At 37.5% G+C, this 15172-nt stretch overlaps 1 protein-coding gene across 2 annotated transcripts; it reads left to right on the forward strand.

Moving 5' to 3' along the window:
* LOC101742786 (lysosomal acid glucosylceramidase) lies at nt 1-12221 on the forward strand. Of its 2 annotated transcripts, none has more exons than XM_012690976.4 (12): nt 1-159; nt 1665-1810; nt 4663-4714; nt 5066-5207; nt 5893-6049; nt 6375-6535; nt 6991-7114; nt 7560-7670; nt 8401-8548; nt 9117-9190; nt 11034-11320; nt 12065-12221. In XM_012690976.4, exons 1-12 carry the CDS (start codon nt 84-86, stop codon nt 12195-12197), a joined length of 1611 nt encoding a protein of 536 aa, XP_012546430.1. In that variant the 5' UTR covers nt 1-83; the 3' UTR covers nt 12198-12221. The 2 variants fall into 2 exon arrangements, with proteins under 2 accessions (XP_012546430.1, XP_004926882.1); XM_004926825.5 differs by having other exon boundaries at nt 1683-1810.
* Nucleotides 12222-15172: the final 2951 nt, after the last annotated feature.

The following is a 15172-nucleotide window of genomic DNA, read 5'->3' on the forward strand; positions in this document are numbered from 1 at the left end:
AAATGTATTAAGTTTTGTTGAGTTATCTTCAGTTCTTTAGTTGCAATATTCAAGTGTGGTCGTATCTGAAATGGAATAATAAAATGATCAAACGTAACTTATTAGTTGTGGGATTTGAGATCTCACTGTTGTTTAGCTTTGTTGTTGGATATTATAGGGGTGAGATTTTATTGATTTTGTCAGCTTTAAAGTTTTGTTTGGGATGGAGAGATTGCTGGTGGAGCGGAGGCTTTTCAGCTTCAGCAGGATTAAGGTCGAGCATGAGCTCAGAGATTATCCGTTTAGAAGATCCGGCGAGAAACTCAGAGAGCTTTTATGGGATGACTGTTATGTCCATCTATGCAATAAAAAAAAATAAAAAAACTTAATTTAATTAAAATTCGTGAACATTTATTTAATTCGAAATACTAAATCAATTAATCCGATTGTGGGATTAATTCAACATGCTGTTTAAAAATTAAAATGTATATGCGGTTTCGAGAAGAGTTACTGTCCTAAAATCGGCGAAATAAATTCAGTGGGCCCGCAAAACCGTTAGGTACCATTCTCTCTTCTGTTTCTCAATGGATTGCCCTTTTTTTGTTACTATTGATGGAGCTTTAGTGTTATCGGTCATTACGGATTCTCCCGATCCATTAACGGTGCTTTTAGGTACCTCAAGCACCGGTCATCGTCCTCGCCGGACCCGTCGTTTGCGACGAAGGGCTCGATGAGTAAATTAACCTATAAACACAGCCAACTGAGTTTCTCGCCGGATTTTCTCAGTGTGTCGCGTTTCCGATCTTGTGGTAGATTTTGCGAAACACTGCTCTTGCTAGGGTCAGTGTTAGCAACTCTCCGGTTTGAGCCCCGTGAGCTCACCTACACACCCTAGGGTAAGCTGACATAGCCTCTCAATGCTATCGCATAGGCAAGAAAAAAAAGTGTTATCAAAATAGAGTGTTGTAGATAAAATGAATTTAAATATTAAGTTGTCAGTTATTATAATTGAATTTAGATCATTACTTTGGCACAAGTGGTATACTTTACTGAAATATTAAAAACAGGAAGCCGATAATAAATTTCTGAGCCTTCTATTGTCTCTTGTTAAGTTCGTTGTTGTATCCAAGATCATTTAACTGTGCCTCGGGTAGGCTGATCCTTGTATTTCTGAGGTTTTCGTGTGGAGCCTGGCTATACAGCACCACGAGGAAAGCATGGTACTCTTTCTTGGTGGGGGGAAAATATTGCACATACATAATGTTTCGCTGATGATAATCGATTATAACAGTTCCAAATAATTTAAAAACCCATTCAATAACTAGTAAGAAATCAATTTCAATCTTATTTTAGTTTTTAATACCTATTAAACAGCTCAAACTGAAATTTCAACCACTTCTCTATAATTGGATACGTATTTGCTACTAAAGAGGTTGCTGAAGTAAGATTCCAGGGACTCTGGGTCCCATACCTGTACCTTCTGTTAAAGATTTGGGACAGACTTCTGGGTGCATATAGTGGATTATGCATCATTAAAGAAAGAAATGTTCTATTTGCGCACCCTCTTATCCGTACACCTGTCTATCAAATATCAATTCTTACGTCATTATTCCAATTAATTAATGGCCGTTTTCACGAACGACATTTTTGTTAATGTGTTTTTTTTACGTTTACACGTACAAAAGGACGCATGCTTATTGCAGATAAAACATGCGCCGAGCTGCAAGTAAACAATAGCTCCGTGATATGCGTCTGCAATGCAACGTACTGTGACACTGTGACTAGAGAGGAGCCGCACCCTAGAAGATTTATGGTGTATACTTCCTCTAAGGTTGGTAGAGTTTTTTGTTCACAATAAGTTTTGTGACTCGTTTCAACTTGTCGATAACTCGATCAATAGAGTACCTACTTTTACTGGTGGTAGGACCTCATGTGAGTCCACACGGGTAGGTACCACCGCCCTACCTATTTCTGCCGTGAAGCAGTAATGCGTTTCGGCTTGAAGGGCGGGGCAGCCGTTGTAGCTATACTGAGATTTTAGAACTTATATCTCAAGGTGGGTGGCGCATTTACGTTGTAGATGTCTATGGGCTCCAGTAACCAATTAACACCAGGTGGGCTGTGAGCTCGTCCACCCATCTAAGCAATAAAAAAAAAACTTTCCCACTTTTTTTCTACCTGTTCTAGTAACCTTGAGGGGTTAGGGATACTAGATTCGTCGAATTAGTATGTGAGCTCACGGGGCTCAAACCTGACGACGTTGCTAACACTAACCCTAGCAAGAGCAGTGCTTCGCAGAATCTAGCACCGATTTCCCCACGATTTTCGCAAATCATAATTAAAGTTACTTTTACGTACGTTCGTTTTTCGTAGCTAAAACTCTTAAGCGCTCGAAATGTTGAAAATAATGAGACGGAAAATTAGTTTTGATTATGTCGTGCGAATGTATTTGGAGTGGGGATGTCTCGCTAGCATTCTTCAGCGAGAATTTCAATTATTGTTAAACTAACGACCCGCCCTCGCTTCGCTTCGGAAACTGTAATTTATTATTGATTTTCCACTATTTAGTGGATGTTATTATACATATAAACATTCCTCTTCAATCACTCTATCTATTTAAAAAAAACGCATCAAAATCCGTTGCGTAGTTTTAAAGATTTAAGCATACATAGGGACAGATATAGGGACAGAGAAAGCGACTTTGTTTTATACTATGTAGTGATAGTGTTGAAATTATAGTAAAGAAATAAAGATGTTAACAAAGTGACGTAACCAAAGTCATACTGTTATTGTGCCGGCATTCGCGGTCTAGACCAATAAAAACGTAATTTATTATAAACTAGCAAATACAAAACGTACAGCGTGATGTTTTTATAGCTGTTTAATTATTTGCTATTCGACTATTAAAACAAATGTTTGTAGTTATTCTATAGTTAAAACGTAAGAGACTTATTAACAAATTTAATTAAAAATAAAATGTAATTAATATTGAATTATTTATTTAGTGTTGTAGATGAGGAGATGAATAGTCTCACTACGTGGTTGCTAAGGGCCATGGGAATTGCAGTGTGAATACCTTCAGATATGTTTTTTTATTTTTTTATTTCTTAGATCGGTGGACGAGCTCACAGCCCACCTGGTTGTTAAGTGGTTACTGGAGCCCATAGACATCTACATGCGCCACCCATCTTGAGATATAAGTTCTAAGGTCTTAGTATAGTTATTGCGGCTGCCTCACCCTTCAACCCGAAACGCATTACTGCTTCACGACAGATATAGGCAGGGTGGTGGTACCTACCCGTGCGGACTCACAAAAGGTCCTACCACCAGTATATTGTATACGTTTTTGAGCTGTAATGCTCAAGCGTTTTGCGGCTGAAACGGACAGGACCCTGGACATCTATCTTGAACGATTCTCAATAATCTGATTCATAGAGACAAAAAAATATCAAAAATATTTATTTTAAAATGTTCATCATCATCATAGTCGGTTACTCTTGGTAGAGCAGTCCTGGTCGTGTGAAATCCTTGTTTATTAAAGCCTTGACAGCTGCTCTCTATAGCTTTTAAAAATAATTATAATAATAATAAACCTTTTTATTTCTGGTTTTACAATCTTAGGTGGATAATATTACATTAAATAATTACTTTTGTTAGTAAGTTGGGCTTAAATTATGTTAGTAATATATAAGTACGGGTATTAAAATAATTATATAAGTTAACAAGAAATCCCGATTTGGGTATAGGCTTCCTCCAAAGATGCCCATTTTTGTCTGTCTTACGCTATGAATTTCATAGCTTTTAAAAATACTCAAATTAAAATATTTAGCAGATTTGTTGTGGTCATTACTGTAATAGTAGCGTTCGCACGGTGTTATTTGCCGTTTAAAATTAACGTGTATTAATTAGTGATATCTTTGGCATGATCAACGCTGCGTGATAAAGGACACTGAAGATTGAAAAATTAAAAAGCTACTTTGACCCACGCTCGAATCAAAATCGTGTTTTGTCACTGCTGTCTCGCAGCAAAAGCGGCATGTTTGAGCTGCTGAGGTGAAAGTCATATTATTAATCTATTCTCTATTTTCGAAAATAACAAAAGTTTGAAAATAAACACAGAGTATATGTGTGTGTATATGTGTTGTGTCAAATACATGGTAGTGTGTGTAACGCATGTTAATGCACAATTTAAAAAATAATAATAACATTCTGCACTCCTTCTCTATATTCTCTATAGGTGTGAGAAATTTCGTACTCCTCCGTCCGCGCAATTTTCGTAAAAAGAGGTACAAATTTTTTGTTTCAGGTATTAATATCTATAGATTCTATAGACAGATGGGTGACCGAGTGTTACCAGGTGCTACCAGGACCCATAGAGGTCACAACGTCAATTCCGTCACCCACCTTAAGACTTGATATGTCCCATTGTGGAGTAATTAGGTAAATCGTAAATCTTGCAGGTTTGATTTTTATAGCACAATATTATTTGCATTATGAAGCTATATGTGAATACGGGTCTCAAATACATTTTTCATTAGGAAAATTTGGTACCTGCCTGTATGATTTAAACACGTGCATTAAATTTGTGTTCTATTTAGACCTATTATTTTAACCTAGCCCGAGACTGCTAGAATTATGTGGTGGAAACTAGAGAAGTCAAAGGTGATCTTTATTCTTTTTTAGGCAGGACTGCGGTTCAAGAAGTTCACATCTATCTTGGAGGTCTTCGATTTGTGTAAGGGTATAATTATTTACATCAATTATTACATCAATTTATTATATAAAATTATGTAAAATATACGAACGTTGATGTACTGAATATAAAGAACTATATATATATTTATATTTTTTTTATTATAGTATATACATTAAAAAAGGGATTTTTCTTTAATACTATACAAAAAATATTTTGCAGGCTAGATTGAGGTTCTAGTATCCACTTAATAAATAGTTTTGGCCATGTGCTCCTTCGTATGCTAATCTTCAACAGTACAAAAAATAAACAGTATTCCAACTGTAAAAAGAATATATTAAAAAATAAGTGTATGTATTTTTTTTACTGTTGAATTAATTTCTGTAATTTCAGTAACAGAATGTTCTACAACCTTAGAACTCGAACCCAGAAAGAGGTATCAGACGATCCATGGCTTCGGAGGCGCCATCACCGATTCAGCGGCCATCAATTGGAGCAACTTAAAAGATGAAGAATTAAAGCAGAATTTAATAGAGTTCAGTACATTTTTAAATTTGACGTTTTCTTCTTTCATTTCCCGAAGCTTTTTAGTTTTCGTGGCATGCAACGAAATCTTTCTTATACCTTTAAACGAGTAATTCTTGTGTATATATAATCTGAATCTCGGAAACGGCTCCAACGATTTTCATAAAATTTAGTATTAGTAATTAGATTTCGGGGGCGATAAATCGATCTAGCTACGATTTATTTTTAGAAAATGTTGTTTTATTCGTGTTTTCAATAATCAAATCTTCCCGACATCTATTGGCGAATAATAATACTATTTTTCTTAATTGAGGGCAACTAACCAAGATGGCGTTGTCAAAAAAAAACCGAGCAAAGTCGGTCATCGTCTAGTTTCAATTTTAATGGGATTTTTCGACAGTTGACGAAATATCGTTTTGCGTCTTTACAAAGCCGAAATAAGGCTTGAGGGGTCTAACGTCAAACGGAAGATCTTCCACGGAGCGGGCTTGGTATTGCTCGGTAGACCGATGGCCCGAATTCGGAATTTGTTCGGAACTTGTATATATGCAAATTTATCTTGAAAATGTCGTAAGCGAGATTCAGGCATCTGTCAAATATCTTGTGCATTCTATTAAGGCTACCCGTCACAAGTAGATTGTCTCTTCTGAAAGGGCGATGTGCAATGTTTATTGTCGGGTACTGTATGCTTGTAGATCCTACTGCGGTGACAGCGGAATACAATACAACATGCTCCGCGTGCCGATCGGTGGAACCGACTTCTCACCTCGCTTCTACACATACCAGGACTACCCCGAGAGAGACAAGGACTTAAGCAACTTCACACTTGCTCCCGAGGACTTGAACTATAAGGTAATAGTATCCGTACAGGGTGTATGACTATTTTTTGCAGTTAGCATTGGATGATGGATTCATTATCTCATAGATTCATTATCTAAGAGGCTATTCCAGCGCGGACGAGTAGGTGATCTCACGATTAACATTATTTTTTTCCTTTGATCTCCCTGTCCGACGTAGAATCTGAATGTGTAATAGTAATTTAACATCATTTCTTCTTCTGTACTTTATCTCACTAAATAGGTGGATACAATATTATATTTGTTCCATTCACGTCGCAGACAGTTGTATTTATGTGCATTTCTCAATCGGCTTTTATTATTTTCTATGTTAATTCCAGCTGCCGATGATAAAAGCCTGCATGAAAGCGTCAAATGCCTCAATAGATATCCTAGGATCGTTATGGTATCCACCTGCGTGGATGAAGAGTACGAAAAAATCGAACGGAATTTCTTTTCTGGAGGAGGAATATTATGACGCTCTCGCCCTGTATCATCTCAAGTAAGTGTGCCGACCAAAGTGTAATTGGACGTTTTACTTGGATTTTCACATGTGCTATAACCGATATGATCAAAGGATCCTGATAAGTCTCTGCATATTCATCAGGGGAAAGAGGTACGCGAAATGGCTAATCGATTACTACTGAGATTCCAAATTTATACCTGATTAAGGGTAGTCGAATTCATCTTGTTATGTCCAAGGATATGATATGATAGGCAATAATTATAACAAATCGTCAAACATGTGATAGGCAGAGGGGCTGTTAGAAATAAAAATCTAACGATTCTTGATCTGGCACTGGCTGGTCTAATTGGGCCCTCACCACATCAGAGAAATAGACTCCTATCAATGGCTTTTCCCTCTTTGATTGTGTGGAATACTGAGATGTCAAATTTTAAACATAGAAAAGTCGTATTGCAGATATTACTATAGGTATAATTATTATACGTTTCCAGATTTATCAAAGAGTATTACAAACAGGGCGTTCCGATTTGGGGCATAACTACAACGAATGAACCTTTGAGCGGGATTACAAAACATGCTAATGATAATGTACTCGGCTGGTCGGTTTACGGATTGGTAAGTACGAGTATAGTTGTTACGGGAATTGAATTACTCTGGAAGGAGACAACGGAACGATTTTAGATTAGTATGTAATAATTATGTACATACTAATATCCGGATTTTATACGACATTATACGGATATTATACGATAAAAATCTTATATAAGGCTACATTTTCTATTGTATTTGGTCGTTGATTTTTCAATCAATTAGGTAGATGAGCTTACCCTACACCTGTGGTTATGAATTTACCACAGACTATAATGCAACTTGAATGATTATCAACATTGAAATAAGGAATTGGAGTAGCCGCATGAGTTTATGTTTCAAGTACCTACCAAAAAGTTTTAAATAGCAATGTGGAATATGAGAATTTTACCTTGTATCATTGTTATGCTGTAGTTGGTCGAGTTAAGTCCAGCCACATCAATGATTTCGAAAAGGTTATTTTAAATTTCAGGCAAATTGGATTGTCAATTATTTGGCACCAAAAATAAAACGGTACGATCCAAGCATCAAGATACTAGGAGTTGACGACCAGAGATTTACTGTTCCACTATGGTTCAATGCGGTAAGTGATGATGATAAAATGTTTCGAATTATATTTTTGCCGGATCCCATAGGTATCACTATTTGGATGAGCATTCAATTTGGACCGAAATCGTATTCTCACGGACAGGCAAAGAGTTATCCTTCTTACGAACTGTTAATTATGCCCGATAGAGCATCGGCCGTAGTATTGTGATTATAACATGCACAAGATAGGCTTGCATATATGCATATAACTATGCATCTTTTAACGCAAGCTTACCTTGTGCATGTCGTTAGGGAAATTCCGGTTTATTCTGGATTTTTTAAATTCTGTTATAGTTACCGTTAGAATTGTCCCATACCATAGAAAAGGAGGTCGGACCCGCGGGCTTCAGCGAATTTTGTTTTAGGGCAAGATAGTGGTAAATGCCCGAATGGGCTAACAATATAGCTTACTATTAATAAAAATAAATTTACATTACGTGCACCGTACTTACCGCCCCGGGTTCGTATCACCGTCCTGTTTATTTTTGTAGCAAAACAGTTGTATGTAGAGTCGGATACTCGTATAGATATTATACAGATTTCCAACGGCTATTGACTTTGAGATGTTTATGAGCAGTGAGCATTTCCAATACCGTGTAAGTATATGTAATAATAGCCGAGGACAAGTCACGTACGGTTATCTGGTCTCAAACTAGAATTCCAGTGTTATGGGAACCAGAAACTGTGAAATATAGGTATTCGATGTTTTTTTGTTGTTGTCATAGGCATTAAAACATGTACCGGAACTAGGGAGAGCTATTGACGGGATCGGACTACATTACTATGAGAACGAACTCGTCCCGCCCGAGATAGTCGACCGATGTCTTAAAAATTATCCTAATCTGTTCGTTTTGTCTTCAGAAGCATCTATACGTAAGTTATTAGTGTTTTTTTTATTGTTATTTATTAATAATCTTACCTTGTCTAGCGCTGGTTCGAGGTCATTTTTAAATAAATCATCGAAAATCTTCGTATTGGGTCGTGGAATCTGGAACTATCAAAGTTTGATGATAAAAAACGTGGCGTTAAGATAAAGTATGATTTTCTGAAAAATCCCCTACGTACCAACTAAATGATAATTTTTAATCCTTAATTTCAAATAATAGTTGGTGATCTCAATTTTCTTTTTACAACCAGGAACCCTTTTTAAAATAACGGTAATATTAAATATTTTAATGTTATTTGAGAGGTCTACTACATACCATTGAAATTCACGAAAATAATCATTTTGTTGATTGGCTCTGAACCACCAGTATTTTGTGTCTATAAATAGCCGCACGTTAATCAGAACTTAAATTATAAAAATTTTTCACTTCGAAAACAAGAATTCCAAAATTGTAGGTAGATTCGACGTTAAAAATTCGAAAATAGATTTATTTATTGTTATGTATTTGTTGTTTTTAAGATTTATTTATTGTTATATTCGTACTTTCGGTTTCAGATTCACAAACAAATAATAAAGTAGATTTAGGATCGTGGGATCGAGCTGAAAAATACATTAAGAATATAATTGAGGTATGTTAAGAGATATTTTTAATGGAAGAACAGAAATACTGTGCTTTTACCGTTTATTATATTAATTTTATTATTTCCGAAATTATAATAGAAAACTTTCTTCTTCATATTAACATTTGAATACACACATTGTACTACAATAAAATATTCTTAAAAGTATATACCAAATTTAATTATCTATATATATACATAGTCAGGTCATAAGTATTGTCACACAGTAAAAACTTTTCTTTTAGAATGCTGGCCACAAAAAAGTTTATTGAATTCGAATTTCGAATTGTTCATGAAAATAAAAATGTATACTTTTAGAATTTTACTCATTTTTAAATATGGAGTGGACGCTTAAAGAAGACCGTGTTGCAGTTATTGCGTTGCATCGTTGCGGTTACGCGCCAATTCAAATTTTTAACATACTGAAAAATTTGAATATAACCAAAAGATTCGTTTATCGTACCATCAAACGATACAATGAAGACTCTAGTGTAGATGACAGGTCAAGAAGTGGTCGCCCTCGGCCTGTTAGGACTCCAGCAGTGATAAAAGCTGCGAAGGCGCGAATTCAAAGAAATCCCAAACGTAAGCAGAAACTGTTGGCCCTTCAGATGGGGTTAAGCAGAACCACGGTGAAAAGCGTGTTAAATGAAGACTTAGGGCTTCGGGCATATCGAAGAAAAACAGGACATCGTTTGAATGCTCGTCTAATGGACCTGAGACTGAAGAGATGCCGCGCTTTGTTGAAGCGGTACGCGGGAAAAAAATATCGGGAAATAATTTTTTCGGATGAAAAAATTTTTACCGTAGAAGAGAGCTACAACAAACAAAATGATAAGGTGTACGCACACAGTAGTGAAGAAGCGAGCAACCGTATTCCGCGTGTCCAACGAGGTCATTTTCCATCCTCGCTCATGGTATGGTTGGGAGTTTCTTATTGGGGCTTAACAGAGGTACATTTTTGTGAGAAAGGTGTAAAAACGAATGCAGTTGTGTATCAAAATACAGTCCTGACGAACCTTGTGGAACCTGTTTCTCATACCATGTTCAATAACAGGCACTGGGTATTCCAACAAGATTCGGCGCCAGCTCATAGAGCGAAGAGCACACAAGACTGGCTGGCGGCGCGTGAAATCGACTTCACCGGCACGAAGACTGGCCCTCCTCCAGTCCAGATTTGAATCCGTTAGATTACAAGATATGGCAACACTTGGAGGAAAAGGCGTGCTCAAAGCCTCATCCCAATTTGGAGTCACTCAAGACATCCTTGATTAAAGCAGCCGCCGATATTGACATGGACCTCGTTCGTGCTGCGATAGACGACTGGCCGCGCAGATTGAAGGCCTGTATTAAAAATCACGGAGGTCATTTTGAATAAACTTTAGTGTCATAAGAATCTATGTTTTGTTAAGTTAATTTTGATATATGAATGGTTACATAATGAATAAACTTGTTTCAATTATTTTACATTAAACATGTGACAGAATTTATGACCTGACTAGGTATAAATTAATTGCTGTTTGTTAGTCTCGCAAAACTCGAGAACGGCTGGACCGATTTGGCTAATTTTGATTTTGAATTATTTGTGGAAGTCCAGAGAAGGTTTAAAAGGTAGATAAATATGAAAATGCTCGGGATTAAATAAAAATAAAAATTTTGTTTTTCCTTTGATGTGTCCCCCGTCGGACGGATTCGTTTTGTTGTTGTTTTAAGTTTATTTTATACAAAAGTTTAGGGCTTTTATTTATCGATTGAGGCACCACGAAGTCTGCCGGGTCAGCTAGTAAATTTATAGTTGTTACCAAACGCTAAAAATACCCAAATCGGTCATTTAATTTTTTTTTCATTTAAGGACCTAAATCACAACTACACAGCCTGGATCGATTGGAACGTCTGTCTTGACAAAATGGGGGGGCCTGTTTTGTCCAAAACCTATCTGGACTCGCCCGTGATTGTGGACCCTGATGCAGGGGTATTCTACAAACAGCCGTTGTTCTACGCTATGGGTCACTTCTCAAAGTTCATCCCTAAAGGTTCTAAAAGGATCCAGTCCATGGAGAAGTACAATTGTGGGGATCCCATAAAGCATGTAGCGTTTTCGACTCCCATGAATACAATAGTTGTCGTTGTTTTTAATGAGTAAGCTTTTTTTCTTCTTTTTAACAAAGGTAACAAAGTGTGGACCACCAAGGAGGGTCTTATGTTTGTAGTGGAACGTTGATAGTTTGTCAGTAATCTTCCCCGCCCTGACTGAGTCCTAAACTTTGCTTATTCGTAATGGCTCACTGACCAAGAGTCAGGGCCGACCGTAAAAATAAGAAGAGAGTTTGTTATTGCGAGGAGTTTTGTTTTGTACATATGTAATTAAAAATACTAGTATAACGTGATGTGTCGGGACGCATTAAGAGATACTTAAATTCTTTAACCTGTAGTCCATAGATATTACAACGTCACCAACTATTTCGAATCAAGCGTTTGAAGTCTCGATCAGATTCAAAACATCTATCGCTTCCTTCAAACTGGAATTGACTATTTCGCGCATAAACAGAACATTAACCAAGCCTAATTTTCTCCTATTTTATGGGCAGTGTTAACAAATCTAAGAAATAAGGAGAAGTACCGTGAAATTGATGCATGGGAATCGTTCACAGACCTAGTGGTAGGACTAGACCAGTGACTAGACCAAAGAAGCAATGAACATGTCCATAAGTAAAGCCCTACATTTGCAGTGAATATATTTTGGATTAAAAAATGTAGGATTATTATATAGGGCAGCGCAAGAACGGCCATCTTGCGAGCCTTTGAGGTCTATGTCCAGCAGTGGACGTCCATGGGCTAATGATGATGAGACGAGTTAATATTATATGCCTTTTACATTCACAGTAAGAATAAAGAGAAAGTGGTACGTCTGAAGCTGGGATACAGCCAAGCGAAGGTCCTGTTAGAGAAGAATTCGATTGCGACAGTCGAATTTCATAATGACGTAATCGACGAATCATGTGACTGTGAGAAGTAGTTCAATAAAATTCACTTAACTGTCTTTAGTGTTGTTTTAATTTACCCACCCCGTACCCAGTATTTGTAAATCAGAAAGAATAAAAGACGTTGTACTTTTCGAGAATCAATCGTGTAATAAAAATTAAAACCGCACAAATTATAATTTGCGTAATCACTGGTGGTAGGACCACTTGTGAGTCCGCACGGGTAGGTACCACCAACCTGCCTATTTCCGCCGTGAAGCAGTAATGCGTTTCGGTTTCAAGGGTGGGGCAGCCGTTGTAACTATACTGATACCTTAGAACTAATCTCAAGGTGGGTGGCGCATTTGCGATGTAGATGTCTATGGGCTCCAGTAACCACTGAACACCAGGTGGGCTGTGAGCTCGTCCACCCATCTAAGCAATAAAAAAAAAAAGTTTTTGCGTCTGTCACCCTTTGGTCCATAAAGCGCCGGTCGATTTGTGGAGCCAGAAAAAGGCTATGGTAGTACCGGCGTAATATGTTAGTCTGTGGAATACGCTCTGTTATACTTATAGTGAGAAAGCGGTACCCGACGTAACTCCTTAAGTGTATCAGTTGGTTATTACGCTCACGCTCTTGCTAGGGCTGCTCCGAGTCAATTACTCGTAAAATCTCATTAGTAGTTGGGAAATTTTATAAGCTGCGTACTTTTCGATTTGCCTGATAGTTTTTTAAGCACTTCATAGTGGGACCACATTCATCCATGACTGATAATCAAAAGTCGTGATCTATAATGCATTTGATTTGTTTTTAATTGTGTAAAAATTATGATCATCTACTTCTTAGCGTAGGCTGACGGTGTAGTTATAGTCGCCAGACCACGTTAGAACCGAAACTGATCGAGGTGTAGAAATCATAATTATTGTAATTTTAAATAATTATTATTTAATTTCATTCATTATATTAATAAGTCACCCTGATCCACTCTCTCTGGCAATCTCTTTGATTTTACTTTGATCTAATTGCTACCAAACTATCACAACACAATATAACTCGCTAGGCCAATTTGAAGATTTCCTGTTGATTTCATCAAAATCAAAATCTGTCGAACTCAATCGGAGTCTATAGGGAACATTTTTATGTTTACCTTCCTATTCTAGTAATCTCGAACGGTTATGATAGGTTCACCGAACGTGTAGCCGAACTTACGGGGCTCAGCTTGGCGAATTTGTTAACACTAACCCTAGTTATAAGGATCATATTGTTGTGTTTGCACGTCATATCCGACCCGGGCGACGGGGCAAATCAAAGCCGCCGTCGCCCGAAACATATCCTGTCGGATTCCCCGGATCCTCTAGGTGCTTTTAGGCTCTTCAAGCACCGGTCACCGTCCTCTTCGAACTCGTCGACCCCGCCGAAGAGTTCGACGTGTGAACTAGCCCATAGACACAGCCCACTGAGTTTCTCGCCGGATCCTCTCAGTGGGTCGCGATTTCGATCCGGTAGTAGCCACTGCTGTTGCTAGGGCTGGTATTAGCAATTCTCAGGTTGAGTCCGTGAGGTCACCTACTGGTTCGCGCGAGGTTGGCATAGCTCCTTAGGCTAGAAGTCATTACAACGGGAAACAAGTGATATGGCAAGACGGCCAGTGGCATACTGCTGTTTTTTTTAATACTTATCACATATTATGTACATGTACATACTTTGATTTTTATATACTATAGAGATAGATAGGTGTAGCAACTTAGTTTTTATTAGCCAGTGTAACATCGTGCACTTTTTTGGATATCTTAGCCTTGCCCCTCAAGGCTAAGATCTATTCTAACCTCTCCTTGATTCAGGAGCGCGATCAGCTTGAAGGATATACTAATAAATACTTCTAGGTAAGACTTCTATGTTGCCTATTTCTGTCGTGAAGCAGTAATGCGTTTCGGTTTGAAGGGTGGGACAGCCGTTTGACTATACGAGACCTTAGAACTCATATCTCAAAGTGGGTGGCAGCATTTACGTTGTAGACGTCTATGGGTTCCGGTATCCACTTAAATACAGGTGGGCTGTGAGCTCGTCCAACAACCAATGTAATAAAAAAAATAGGTAAGGCAATATGTAACATAATTACTTTGACACTTGGTCTTGTTGCTATTTCACTTGATAGCTTATTCTGAAGTCGTCGTGGCCTGAAAGATAAGACGTCTGGTCAACTTGTATTGAGCGATGCGACCGTGCCAGTGTTCGAATCACGCAGGCAATTTACATTTTTTCTAATGAAATACGTATTCAACTCATGTACAAGAATGACTTCAGCGATGAAGGTTACTCCATCGCGTAATAAAACTGAAACTGGCCAATATTATAATTTGTTCAATTATAATACAATTGAGGCATAGTCCTCAAGTCTCAAATTGGATGGCGATGTTCACATTATTACGTCTATGGGTCATTCGGTACCCAATTAATGCCAGGTTTGCTCTCAGCTCGTTCACCTGTCTACGCAAAATAATAAAATACTATATATAATTTTTTAAGTAATATAAGGATTTTCCATATTTACTTTTTATCAAAACGTTTGGTCTCGCTTATTATTAGCATCTACATGCATATATATTATTTACTTAGGATTTTGTATATTTACAAATTTTACATAAAACTTCCCGTTTACCTAAGTGTTTCGAGATAACATTATCGAGACTAAAATTACTTTTGACCCAGCGACGAGCCATCGTGACATTTAATCTCCGGTTGTCGATAAATAGTTTTAGTCCAGTTAACGAATTTAATAGTTATATTATAGATTTATATTTTCTTGTTGCTTAATTTTTGTCTCCCCTTTCCATAACTAGGTTAGGTGGTGGTAGGAAGTCTTGTGAGTCTGTATAGGTAGGTACCACCACCCTGCCTATTTCTGTTTAAAGTTTGGGACAGCCGTTATAACTATACTGAGACCTTAGAACGCATATCTCAGGTGGGTGGCATTTATGTTGTCTACTGGTTCCGGTTACCACTTAACACCAGGTGGGCCGTGAGCTCGTC

The sequence above is a fragment of the Bombyx mori genome, chromosome 16, assembly GCF_030269925.1.
Source record: "Bombyx mori chromosome 16, ASM3026992v2".
Classification (NCBI taxonomy): Eukaryota; Metazoa; Arthropoda; class Insecta; order Lepidoptera; family Bombycidae; genus Bombyx; species Bombyx mori.